The sequence below is a fragment of the Pleurodeles waltl genome, chromosome 2_1, assembly GCF_031143425.1.
Source record: "Pleurodeles waltl isolate 20211129_DDA chromosome 2_1, aPleWal1.hap1.20221129, whole genome shotgun sequence".
NCBI classification, from domain to species: domain Eukaryota; kingdom Metazoa; phylum Chordata; class Amphibia; order Caudata; family Salamandridae; genus Pleurodeles; species Pleurodeles waltl.
Window position 1 is genome coordinate 667,424,382 of NC_090438.1, and position 14,298 is coordinate 667,438,679.

Below are 14,298 nucleotides of genomic sequence, written 5' to 3' on the forward strand. Positions count from 1 at the left end.
AAACTGTAATACTTGGGGCACGGTATTTGCCGCGCTCTACACAACAGCACACGGTACACCGACACTTGCAAACTTACCAGAAGTGTTGAAACAAATTCAAGACAAATACGGGGCTGCCCCGGCCCTAGATTTGGGGATGCAATTGATGGGCAATGTTGCCACAGTATCCTCAATCATTTTAAGTAACCTTAAAGGGGAAGCTCTCGCACTTGCAGTGCGCATGCGGCTTCATGACGTTCCACAGCAGGATCAGGAACGAGAGCTGCCTAAAATAATAGCAGAGACCTATTCAAGTATTGGTCGAGATAGCTTAGGGGCCAGACCACAAAAACTACAATTTCAGGGTAAATCGAACAAAGATACTCCAAGCAGGCACCTGAGGGTAAGAAGAAACGCTGGGATAACAAGCAACAAACTCCTAAGAAAGAGAGGGGAGAATCTCCGCGTATGGAGACCCCACAGAATAGGTATAATCTCAGAAATAGAGATAATATAAAAACGCCTGATAGATATCAATATACTGATACACGCCAATCTCGTTCCTTTCAGGACTCATCGGAAAAAAGAAATGAGAGAGGTGGGCGATCAGAGTGAAGAAAGAGTACGTGAAACCGAGACAGGAATCACAACGCTCTTCAGAGGTTTCTGTTAAAAAGGAAGAGAAACCCGCCCAACAAAAAAACTATTTAAAAAGAAAAAGGTGGCAGCAGTTGCAGTCCGACATGCCACACAGGAAGAGGGTCCTCTTGAAGAACAAGAATTGGGCTCTAGCTTTGCTAGACAGCGTGGCAGAGGTCACAATAGTTCACCGGAATCTTCTAGAGCATCTGGAGGTGAAAGCAACTGATGACTTTATAGAAGTAGAAACTGCGGACATGTGTGTCTCCACGCCTGATTGGGTGTACAAAGTAACGTTACAATAGATGCAATCTTTTGGGATCGCATAGTAAAAGTATATGATGTCTTGTTGGCCGAACAAGATTGGCCACCTGACTTTGTCCGTACCTGCCTATATGGAGAAGAAGTCATTAGGCCTTTCTTCTCGCCCCTTGTTCCAGACGAACTCGCTGAATCCTATTCTATTGAATGCGCTTCAGCACAAGCACCTGCATTATACAGAAGTCACGTGGGATGGGATAAAGAATCCCCCAACCATGTAATTCCAATTAAAAGTGAACCTCAGCCACAACAGCAGTATCCTATAAAACATGAAGCAAAAGCACCAGTGAGAGAAATACTCACGCAATTAGAGTACCAGGGTGTGAATGAACCCTGTGTCTCGCCAATGAATAACCCATTATTCCCCGTAGCTAAACAAGACCATTCATACAGAATAGTCTTAGACTACAGACATTTAAACAGTCATACACGCACCTATGCTATCCAAAACTCGCATAGCACAGCACTAATGAACAATATAGTGCATAAAAAATACAAAACAACACTAGACATTTCGAATGGGTTTTTCTGCCAGAATGTAGCGCCTGAGAGTAGAGACTTAACAAGTTTCAGTGCACTAGGCTCCCAGAAAAAATTCTGTTGTTTACCTCATGGGTATAAGAACAGCTCAGGACTGTTTGCGGCTCGTGTCACTGCTATTTTGCACGAGATTGACCCTGAAGCATTGTCCTACGTAGATGATATCTATCTCACGGATGATGAATTATTACAACATTTAAGACGGGTAGCCCGCATTGTTGTAGGGTTTGCTGAATTTGGATACAAATTTAACTTCAGAAAAACAAAAATAGCCTTCCTCAGCGTCCTGTTCTTAGGACATGAGCTGTCAAGTGAAGGGAAGAACCTAGCGCCACAATTCTTAGAGAAATGCGCACAGTTATAACCACCGAATACAATTAAAAAACTCCAATTACTATTGGGTTTCCTACATTTTGGTAGAACCTACATTCCAGATTATGCTACACGCATAAAACCTTTATATGACCTTATATGTCCCGATTTTTCAAGTAAATTCTGGACAATTGAACATACATGTATATTTCGAGAGTTGCAGACAGATATGCTTGCACCACAACAATTACATATGAGGGACAACAAAACACATTTGGTCATCAGAGTAATAGCTGGGGCCATCGGTTTCACCTATGTGACGTTTAATGAAAGTGAGACAGTCCCGATTGCATACAAATCGCACTTATACTCAGCGGCAGAACAACGCTTTGCTCCCACTGAGAAAATTCTCACTGCTGTGCAGGTGGCTGTCATTAAAGAAAGACCTCTTGCCCAAGGAAAATGCATTATTGTTGTTTCTCCAATCTCAGCCCTCGAGGGTGTTACAAAAGCTAGCGTTCCAAACGCAAAAGCATTACATCCATGCTGGATACAATGGGCTACGTCTCTGACAGCCACTGATGTAGACTACATTTTTGACCCAAAGTTACAAACTCAGGAATTTTTACAATATGAAATAGAATATCCAAAATAAAGTTACAAATAATATGTATATATGATTATGCCTAATTGACACCAAAGCCAAGTAGGAACTAAACTTTTCTTCACAGAGAATGTGTAATCACAAAGCCTGAATTTCAGGAAATGCAAGTTTTGCAGCAGAGTACACAGAGAAGCTGCTTAGCTAGAAGTGAGTAGCCAGAAAATTAAAATAACCTCCACTTTGAAAAAAGCTCTTATGGCACCAAGCAAGTGAAGCAAGTCACTGTGAATCTCCCCAGAAGAGGTTGCTTGTCTCTTCCATCCAAGTATCTATCCATTCATCTTTTCATGCTTCCATTCACCCAATCCAAACATCTATTCATTCATCTTTTAATCCTTTCATCCACCCGCTGATAATCACCATTTCACATTTACATTCTGTCATTCATTCAGTATTTTATTCAGCAGTCTGTCACTATTCGCCCGTCCATGGCCAAAACTATCAGTTTATCGTCAAACCTCTCCATCAAACTTATCCATCCATTCACTTAGTCATCCATCCATCATTCATCAATCCAACCATCCATCCTTTCGCTCATCCATCCATCCACTCCCTCACTGATCCATCCATTCTTTCATTCCATAGATACACCCATCCTCATTTTCACTCCGCCATCAATTCTTTCACTCATCTATCCACCCTTTAACCCATCCATTAATTTACCTTGCCATTCATCCACTCATCTTTTTACTAACTCATCAGCTCTCCACCATCACTCATTTATCCATCCATTCACCCTTTCACTCATCCATCTGTGCACCCTTTCATCCAGTTATCCATTCTTTCACTCATTCATCTTTACATCCATGCTTTCGCTCATCTATCCATCCATCTATTCACTCAGTCCATCCATCCATTCATCAATCCGCCCATTTACCATTTTTCTCATCAATCCATCATTTAACTTACTCATCCATCCATCTTTTCTCTCAAGTCACCTTTTTACTCATCCATCCATCCATTCACCCTTTCACTTATCCATCCTCCCTTTCGGTCCTTCTTACCTTTCAGTCCACCTTTTGAATCCGGCCACCTATCCAGCCTTCCACTCCATTCACCCATGCACTTACCCACTATCTCTTATCTTTTCTCTGATCATCCATCTACCCTTTCACACATACATCCACCAATCCATCCATTCATCATTTTTTCCTTTCACTCATCTGTCTTTACAGCCATCATTTCACTCACTCATCCAGGCATCTATCCATCCACCCCTTCATTCACTCACCTATTAATTTCACTCAAACATCCATGCATCAATCCATCAATCAATTCATCCTTTCACTCACTCACCTTACCACCCTTTCTTATTAATTATGAGCCTGTGTCTTCCGAGTTGCATACAGAAGAGGCCCATCAAAAACCCCACCCGCACTGTAGCTGCTAATGTGGGGGGGGTTAACGACGCCCCTGCTTACATATACATTTAAAATGTATCCATTCAGTTTTACAGATAGATTCAGGACTGTCAAGGCAGGATATTATGGTCTTTCTTATAGCCCTTAGCTGAAGTCTAGTGTCTCTGTTTCCCCCTCCTATCCATTCCCGTTTACCATATTCTTGTTGTATGTGTCATTGGTGGAGGCAGTGACAGTATATTGCTTCTACAGGATCCAGAGAACAAGGTTAATGCTTTAGGAGGGATTGCTTGGCACACATTATCATCCGCCATAAGTGATGAACAGCGCTCTGTCTCAGGCATTAGAGGTTGTAACTTAGTTACAGTAGGAGGTCGACTCAATATAGTCTCTATATTCAGAATTGTAGTGAAACAAGAGATAAGTGCAAGTTTATATCAGAGACTTACTCCTGCCTGTCTTTTAGGACCTAAGCAATTTAGTGGATTTTGACGTGCCAAATGGTAATTAGTATTTCTTCAATTATTTTGATATTTCGAATTCATGTTTTCTATCGCACCATGCATCCCCTTAGAGTGAATTCTTTTGCAGGGCACTCTTTTCCTCTTTAGGTTCTGATGACGCCTCAAATGACATTGTAATATTCCCCGGGTCACTAAAATCATCATTTAAAACTGTGACATTCATCCTTTGGGATCACTTTCTGCATTGCCCTTGACAAGACAGCGCCTTGAGACCCCACGTGTGATTAGCAGCGATATAGAAGTTGTGGTTTGGTTTGATTGATTAATAAGACCTATTAGCACACGTATGAAGAAAAGGAAGGCATTTTAAAAAGATAACAACCTGCCAAAGCAAGAGCGACGGAAACATACCGACGCCACTGAGGTACGGGCTTATTGACTTCCAGGCACCGATGCTCCCCTGGCGCATGTGCTGTCCCACTGCTAACTCCAGGTACATGAGAGGCATCCCCTCTACAATCAACATGATGAGGTAGGGGATAAGAAAACCACCTGGAAGAAAGAGAAAATAAACCTCAGTCAAAAAATTTACTCTTACATTTTTGATTTATTTCAGCAATACACAATAAAAACAAGCATTTTCAATGCAACGGGTCTCGCATTTGTTCGAGTTGGAGCTATTAGCGTTGTAAAGCAAAAAAAACGCACCGCGATCGCGCTATGTAAAATGCAGCATGTGTAAAATAAAGAAATAAAGTAGTCCGGACTCCAGGCTGAAAACATCGAGCCTCGTATGTTTGTGGTCCTTTACCGGTAGGTGGGCTAAACATCGGAAAAGGCATGAGGTATGCATGCCTTTCACAAATGAAAGCAAGCGGATTTTAAAAGGCAAGCCCACGAACCAATGTAAATGACTGATGTGGCATGGGTGTGGTTTAAAGCCCAAAGAGAGATTACAGAATGGACGGAGCACTTAGTGCTCGCCCATAATGAGCATGTCTGAGGAGGAATAATGTGCAATGGCTCTAACTTGTTCTTAGTTTGGAAGAGTATCAATGTCAAAAAGCTCTTGGGCAAGATGTACGAAGCCTTTTTCCAACCATATTTTGCGAGTCAGTAACCAAATACCGACTCACACAATAGGGTTTACGACTCGCTATTAGGAAGGGGCGTGCAGGCATCCCTTTCTAAAAGCGAGTCGCACTGGTATGTATGAATGTTTTGGGACTGGGAATGTGCAAAACATTCACAGTTCCCACCAACTTAAAGTTGGTGGTGAGACATTTGCAAACAGGAAGGGGTCCCAGGGACCATTTCTCCTTTGCGAATGGTGGTGCAAATATTTTAAGAGCAGGCATTGGGGTCCACTGTCTACTCTTAAAAAAATTAAAACAAAACTTTTCATTTTTCTTTTTGCAATGCAGCCCAGGGACAGAGACACATCCTTGACTCTCAATATCTTGTCTTTGGGTCCCCACCAGGCTGTTTTGGCTTTCTTCTTCAGCACATGGGCTGTCCGCTACCCATGATCTATTGATCTATTAACAGGTAAGTCCTGAATTTTCACAGTTCCTTCATCTCTTGATTCTTCCTCTATAAGCTCCAGGATGTTTGTGAACCAGGATACATTCCTTGTCACCTACTCTCCTCTGTTGGATGCAAATATCATCATACCTTTAACTTTCTCCATTTGTCTGGGGGCCATTTTCAAATGGTGTCCTAAATTTCCACCTGGGGTGTCGGTCCCTTGTAGGCTTTAAGGGGCATATGTACGAACACATTTTCCCATAGACATAGAATGGGTAAAACGGTTTGCTACATCTGGCCCTGAATCCCCTACTTGTATCTGTAGACCCTGCTCCCTCTGGATATGGTTTGGCCAATCATTGGTTTCCTGCCTCAGTTATTGGCTACTTGTTGCATTCAAAAGCGTGGGGCATCCGGAGTGTCTAGCTAGAATTCTGTCTTGCATCAGCCATTTGAACATGAGCAAAGTGTGGTGCTGTGCGGCGTGTTACAGTACACTCTCAAAAACGATGCAGACACCATTCCAGCTCTTCTTCATGATCTACTCTAGTCCTATGTGGAGCACTTTGTTCAATGTCCTCATTTCCTGCTCCACATCACTGTTTGTTTATGGCCACTGTGGCATTATCCTTCTATGCTTGGTCCCCAGATATTTCAGGTACTCCTTGAATACGGTCCCTGGAATGGAGTCCATTATCTGCTCTAGTAGGCCTAAGATGGTGAACGTCTTTTCTAGTAGGGGGGTGTCTCTTGTGGAAGACTGTTGTTGTCAGTAACTTCACCACAGGAAACGTGGAGTGTCCATCTGCCAGGAAAACTGCCAAAATCCAGCTTATCCTTGCACAAGGGGTTCAACAGGGTTTGCCTGACACCACTCCGCAGGGCTTCCCCCTCCCCCCATTATCTGAAAGGCTTTGCATTTTTTCACCAGGAGTTCTACCACTTTATCTATCCCTGGGATCCACGTTTTGTATTGGAGTATGTAATTTGTCTTGGCCTTTCTCTGGTGTGAGTTCAGTGACTCATTTCCACAGCAATGACGGCACTATAATACATTCCCCTCACAGGAGGAAGCCATTTCCTGTGGCACTAAGCTTGTCCCTCACTTTTCATAATTGCATTAGTGCTTGCATTTCCAGCTGTCCTCTGTAGGTGTTTGTTAGACAGTCCTTCAGCTGTCAGGTGTTGCAGGTCCCCCAGGGCCCTCTGTATACAGTCATATTCTTGAGTTGCTGTTCTGATCTCCTTGAAGTCCTTTGATTAGGGACATGCACCTGTGTGACCAGCTGCATAAACTCTTCTTTCCCCAGCTACTGGGTGTCGGGATAGGTAATAATCAGGGTTGCTGATGCCAGGTTGGTACACCACCTGGAATTTGTACTCTTGAAGTTGGACAACCCAGCGTTCTATACCTCAGGGGCAGATGTTGTGATGTTTCTGTGAAGAGATGGGCCAGAGGTTTGGGATCCGCCACTACCTTAAATTCACACCTATACACATACAAGTGAAAATTGAAGCAATCACACTTGATAGCAATATTTCCCGCTCAGTCTGTGCATATTGGCCTTCAGTATCCATGACGACCATGCTCATAAGGAGATCAGAGTCCACAACTAAGTCTCTTGTTCTTGCATCAGGACAGTTCCTAGGCCAACTGCACTTGTGTCCTCAATGAGTACTGTGTTTCTTCTAGCGTCAAAAGGGCAATGGTGTTATACTGAAGGAGTGTGTTTTTAATATTTTAAAGGCCTCTTCTGCTAGCTATGATGCCAAGCCAGGAAAAACTCCTTTCTTTGCAGACTCGGCTTTACGGGGATTAATGCTGAGGCCCTCTTTGAAAAATACGTACCTGACTAGGTTAATTTTACTGTCAAAAAAGAAGCACACAGACATAGATGACTGTCCACCATTGTTGTGGGGTTGATAAAAATGTAATCACTAATGTTTATCACCCTTCTATTCCTGAGAGAGTTTCCTGAGTGACATTCCGAAACACCTCAGCAGCCGTCAATATACCAAATTTGAGGCACTTCAACCTCCTCAGGCCTAGGTGGGTGGAGAATGTCGTAATATACCTCCTGGCCGAGTCAAGCATCTGCTGGTGGTACCCAACATTCAAGTCCAATTGTGAGAACCATTGGGTGCCATTGAGGTCTACAATTATGTCATCAGTTGTGGGCATGATGTGTCATTCACGCCGTATGGCTTAGATGAGGAGTCTCTTGTCGAGATGTAATCTGACTGCCTCAGGGTGTTTGGGTTTCACAGTGTTCACCATGGTGGATACACATTGGGTGAGCCAGGATACTTTCACTTTCACATCCACCTGTTCTAGCCTTAGTAGTTCCTTTTCTACTAGTGGCCATAAATGAAAAGGCATCCTCCCGTGCCTTAGGGCCACTCGTCTGATTGTTTTGTCAATATGGAGCTTGTCCGAGGTATCCGTCACTCGTCTGATTGTTTTGTCAATATGGAGCTTGTCCGAGGTATTCGTCAAGCAACCAAGGACTTGAAACGGTTTCGGGAAATACTTTAAAAAGTGCTACGCTTGGCGCTCCTTATATTTTGAGCAAAAAACACAAGTCATAGATCCTCTACCATGTGGCATCACATGTGGGTCCCTTCACCTTACATAGTAATGTGAAAGCTGGCTTGAGTCCTATGGTCCAGATTCATACAGTGATGTCAATGACTCCTGAGAGTAGCAGGGTATGCTGCCACACCTGTGTGCATATATTTTCATGGATGTTGGGTTTGGGGGGGGGCTTTGGTGTCAGGGGTTTGTATTGCTTGATGTCCATGACATTTGTCAATGTCCATGATTCAATCAGTGCAGTTACAGATGAGCCAGTTATTGTCACCACACAGAGGGGATGAGGTAATTAGTTTCCTTTGCCTTGCTTAGTATACAAAATTAGGGTTATTTCCTCCTCCTCTTCATCATATGTGTCCTGAGTGTTGTGCAACGAGTCTCTTTGTGGTGAGTGTGCCACAGTCTAGTGTCAGCAACCTCAGCTGCCTTAGCGTGGGTGTGATGAGCTGCCTTCCAGCGGTTCTCCCTCCTGTTTCTCTACCTCTACAGATGCAGGAAAAATGGTTTGCCTTGTCACATTTCAAGCATTTGTGGCCTTCAGCTGAGTACTTGTCAGGGGGATATACATCATAACAAGAGTTTCTGCATGACGTTGTCACGGTAGTAGTTTAGTCTGTATGGCTTTGATGGTTCCTTCTTAGACCTTTACCCACTTGGTGCTGCTGGGGTAAACATGTCCCAGGGTCAAGGCAATTTCTATTTCTTCTGCCCTTCTGTTCGACAATTTATATGATCTAGCTAGTATTAATATGTCTTCAAGTCATATGCCCGACTGACGAAGTATCAAGAATCTCAGTACTGATGACCTGTACCCTTGGTTGATCTGCGCCCTCACCTCCTTGAGCTGATTTTATCAATAAAAGTGCTGGCTGGTTCTAGTAAACGGGTGTGAATGCCATCAATTGTCTCTTCCTCTCATTGGTGAGCTTCTCATAGCTTAAAATGCTTGTAATCTAAGTTAGGCTGAAGGCTGAACTGGGCATCAGGGCTGTTATTGTTGCATCATAGTTGTGATATATCTACTGGCCAAGTCAAGCATCAGCTGGTGGTACCCAGCGTTAAACTCCAACTTCAACAACAATTGGGCCCCATTTAAGTCTGCAATGATGTCATAAATTGTGGGGGTGATGTGCCATTCATGCCGTATGACTTAGATTGTTAGTCTCATGTCGAGATATAGTTTGACGGTCTCCCCCCTCGCCCCTCCGTCGTCCCTGATAGATTTTCAAACAACCTGTACACCTCTCCCCTGCAAAGTGTAGCAGAAGGGACTTCGTGACCATGCTGCTTGTTTCCCTTATGGCTTGGAAATAATTATTAAAGTGGCCAACCCCGGCTTTCCACGTGGGTACCACTGTGGCTGGCTCAATAAACTCACTGAAAGGTGGCAACACTGTTTTGAATGAGTAGGTAGTCACCCCTATTGGCTGCTAGATCCCTAGAGGCCAACACTGTTGCAGGGCAGATGTTGCCAGACATCAACCATGTATGAGGTGCCAGGTGATTTGCTTTTGTGTCCTCGGGTATTTGCTCTTAATTTTATTTTTCCTGTCCATCCCTTTCTCTCTCACTTCTTTTTTTTTCCCTGTTTGAGAAAAGGAAGTGTCTCACTCTGTTCTTTTATATATTTTATTTTGTTTATTTTTTGTTTTATCTTGTTGTGTACAACCTTGCCAGATTTCAATTCCCCTGGGGGAGTGACACATGCATGGATTGTCTCACTATCTAATCTACTGCCTGCCACTAACCTTTATTAGTGCTTCTCACCACCTTAGGGCCCATATTTATACTTTTTTAGTGCCGCATTTGCATCATTTTTTGATGCAAAATCAGCGCAAACATGCAAAATACAATTGTATTTTGTAAGTTTGCGCCGATTTTGCGTCAAAAAGTGGTGCAAATGCGGCGCTAAAAAAGTATAAATATGGGCCTAGGTGTCTTATTGAGCATATGTTGCAGTCTGCCACCATCAGAGGGCACTCTATCTTTTCTCTGCTCTTCACACCCTGGTGCAGTCGATGTGACTTGTTCTGCTGCAGCACTGTCTGCTATGCTGGCTCTCCGCCATGCTGGGCAGTGAGGGTGTCCTGGCTTCCAGGGCCCTTCTCCAGCTAAGAGATTTAGGGCCTGATTTAGAGTTTGGCGGGCAGGTTACTCCTTCACAAATATGACGGATATCTTGTCCGCTATTTTACAATTCCCATAGGCTATAATGGATTGTAATACGGCGGATGGGATATCCATCACATTGGTGACACAGTAACCCATGCGCCAAACTCTAAATCAGGCCCTTAATAAGTGTTTAATTTGTAAAAAAAACATAAGTTCCGGGGCCCTCCTCAGGTGGCCACTGCAGCTTTCACCACACATTGCCCTTGCCATATTGCCAATGAAAGTAACAACACAACTACAAGTATAACAATTCGGACTATTCCAGGCCCCCAAAGCTATAAGAATAGCTTGGGCAGCAGGTAATAGTAATTTGTAATGTATATTGAATTACTGATTAACTGTTGTTGTGGCAATTTCCAAATTAGCCAGACAGTGTCACCTTGTGGAAAACTGTCACAAGTACCGGTTTTGACAATTTAGTGCTGGTGCCGAACACGGGAAACCATCGGCTGAAATTAAGGACTGGACTTTATGTTGTGGAGCAGTGAGTGGGGTACTGTTCCACATCTTCCCACAGGCTAGTTTGTGTCCTTCCTTTGATCATGAGTAGACTTTGGAAATGATTTATTCTTAATTATGGTACACTTCAATCTGTCTGGCTGCGTGATGGTTTTATGCATAGACTCTCACTAGAATGCAGTTACCACCCTCATTGTTATTGTAAAGGGCTCAGGCCCGCACCACGATCCAAGTGTGGCACAGACTTGACGCACACACTAGGAATACTTTTTGAGATCCTGAGCGGTGATCTTCCTGTTTATATATCCCCTCACATGCGCCCAGCAGTAGGGGTGAGTGTTGCGTATACATATTTTACTACAGAACAAGCTGATAGCACTCTACAACTATTAATATTACCAGTCTAGTGTAATTTTACATGACAGTAAATCTGCTCCACTGCATGGTGGAGCTGGATTCCATTGTGTGCAGCAAAGGCATATGCACAACCATGTGAGTTTATGGATATTTAGTAACTTTTTCTCATCCATCTCCCCTTCAAGAAAAGGTATAGATTGGGAAAAGAAGGGAAAACAATCAACATTGGAAGGCATCTGGCATAAGGGTTTCCTTTAGCAGAAAATGCATTTTAACATGCATATGTTCCCAGAGGGGTAGTCTGGTCAGTGACATTTGAAGGTGTGAATCTCAAATTTCCCAACTAAAAAAGCAGTGGGTTGCAGGATGGAGGGGTGAGATAACCAAAGGATGAGATAGACTGTTCCCATGAGGAACAGGCTCAGTACTGTGTTGTATTATTAAGTGGGCCTTTGTCTACAGAACAGTTGGTTACAAAATGATGGGTTGGAATGGCACTGGTTATACTGTTAGCAAGCAGTTTTCCAATCACTTTTTGGATATTTGATTGACAGCAGTATGCCAGGAAACCTGAGACTGGCATAGCTTTCCAAGGCTAATACTGCCAATGTTTGTGAGTTCCAAAAAGTACTACATTTGCACCCCTTAAAGGAGTACTTCTAGGGGTGCAGAATTACTACTTCTGTTGATAAACCAGTCATGATATGTATATAGGATTTTGATACAAAAGATGAACAAGGTAAAACCTCTTAGGGAAATGAGAATGATGTAAAAAATCGACACAGTCATAGTAGACCCAACTCTGGGCCCTCAAGCCTATCTACCAAATCAAGAATATATTTTGAGGCTTATCACATCTGAAACACCACAACTGAAGCTACACCCATGGCCTCCCTACTTGGGCATTGTAGTTCTCCCTGAGACCTTATGAATACGTTCACATACAAAATATGCCCCAGAGCCCTGCCATGGGTTCACATATTTTAAATGTATTTTTACTGCACATCCTCTTCTTAATCTCTGCTACAAAAAGCCTAGCGTTGTGAAATCAGCACATGTGACCAGGGCTCCACATCTCTAATCCTAGTCTTTTACACATCATTTTACCAAGTTACTGACTGCCTCATGTACAAAGCCCAAGTGGCAAATGAAAGACGATGCACAAGCAAATTAATAAAGTGAGCCAAGCCATAGCTTTGCTTGGCATTAAGAGGCTGTACACAAGCCGAGTCACGTTTGGCATGTGTATTGTGCAAAAAAGATAATGTAAAAATATGATACAATCTCTTAAAAATTCAAAAAAGTGTATTTCTTTAACACGTGGAAGGGTTTTGTCTTAGTAGTTAGGATTATAACAACCCTTCACAGGCATTCATTTAAAGTGATAGTTTTTAGAAACATTCATGGCTACGCCCAAGGGCAATGCCAGAACTGAGAGGCAAGCCAGTAGTCATGCAAACCCTAAACATTATAGTTGGAGCAACATTACAGTCTATTAAAAAAAATTAAGAGCACATCCAGAACTCAAGTATTTAAACTTGCACTCATATGTTGTAATAAAGGGAAATGAGGCTCTGTGAAATAAACTATTTGCATGGGATCACACAATTTCAGCAAGCAGGGAAGCTGGTATTAATTCCAGATTGTATGGATTCACATTTTGAAATGTTGCCACCATATGGCTATCTCTGTCTCTCACTCTGTCCCGTTTATGTCAAAGTTAACTGTTTTGTCTTTCACTTTCATTGTTGGCTCATAAGGATTAAAAACAAAACAGAGCTAGCAGACTCAAATCGTGCCCCCTAGACCCAACTACAAAGCTAAGCATGCATTTAATTGGGAAGCCACACCCCAAACACCCTTCTGAAGCTACTCCTCTGTGCTTCATGAGAAAATAAATATTATACATATTCAATGAGTACTCCAAAATTGAGACTGGCCCAGCTTCCCAGTCGTAATCCTGGCAACATTTAGGCATTCCCGAAATTTGTAAATCTAAACCCAAATGTATGTTTAAACATGCAAGTGAAAATTAACATTTTTTTCTGAATTGGTTTTCTAAAACCTCTCAAGAACTAGGTGGAGCACCTTGCATCACATGTTTTGGCAAGTGGTATGAAAAATGTTTGAGTATTTTTAAATATTTTCCTTTATCACAGTGTTCAGATTGCGTGTTATTTCCTCGCACACAAAATCAACAATTAATTACCAATACCATGATTTTCGAACTGGTGTTTTGCATTATTGATAACTGTCCATTTTACAATTTGCTCTTGTGAGAAAGTAGCCTTTTTCTAGCAGGGTTGCCCCCACTTTTGGCCTGTTTGTGAGTGTGTGTCAGTGTGTTTGTACTGTCTCACTGGGATCCTGCTAGCCAGGACCCCACCGCTCATAGTGAAAACCCTATTTGTCAGTGTGTTTTGGATGTCTCACTGGGATCCTGCTAGCGAGGACCCCAGTGCTCATAGTTTGTGGCCTAATGTGTGTGTTGTCAGTAGTGCTTAACTGTATCACTGAAGTTCTGCTAACCAGAAATTCAGTGCTTAGGCTCTCTCTGCTTCCAAATTAGTCACTATAGTTTAGTGACTTCATTTACCAATTCCAATTGGGCACACTGGACCCCGCTTATAAGTCCCTAGTATATGGTAACTAGGTACCCAGGGCATTGGGGTTCCAGGAGATCCTTATGGGCTGCAGCATTTCTTTTTCCACCCATGAGGAGCTCAGACAAACCCTTTCACAGGACTGCCACTGCAGCCGGCGTGAAATAGTGCACACACTATATCACAGCCATTTTCACTACACTGAAGTAACTTATAAGTCACCTATATGTCTAACCTTCATTTACTGAAGGCTAGGTGCAATGTTACTAAGTGTGAGGGCACCCTTGCACCAGCAATGGTGCCCCAT

General features: G+C 42.8%; 1 protein-coding gene across 4 annotated transcripts in view; it reads right to left on the reverse strand.

Moving 5' to 3' along the window:
• The window catches only part of SLC6A20 (solute carrier family 6 member 20), a 441,916-nt gene that overhangs the window by 275,895 nt on the left and 151,723 nt on the right, over window positions 1–14,298 (reverse strand). For all 4 annotated transcript variants that reach the window (XM_069216293.1, XM_069216310.1, XM_069216300.1 and 1 more), the window contains exon 2: window positions 4,692–4,832. In XM_069216293.1, coding sequence (XP_069072394.1) covers window positions 4,692–4,832 — 141 coding nt within the window. The remainder of the gene's footprint in view (window positions 1–4,691; window positions 4,833–14,298) is intronic.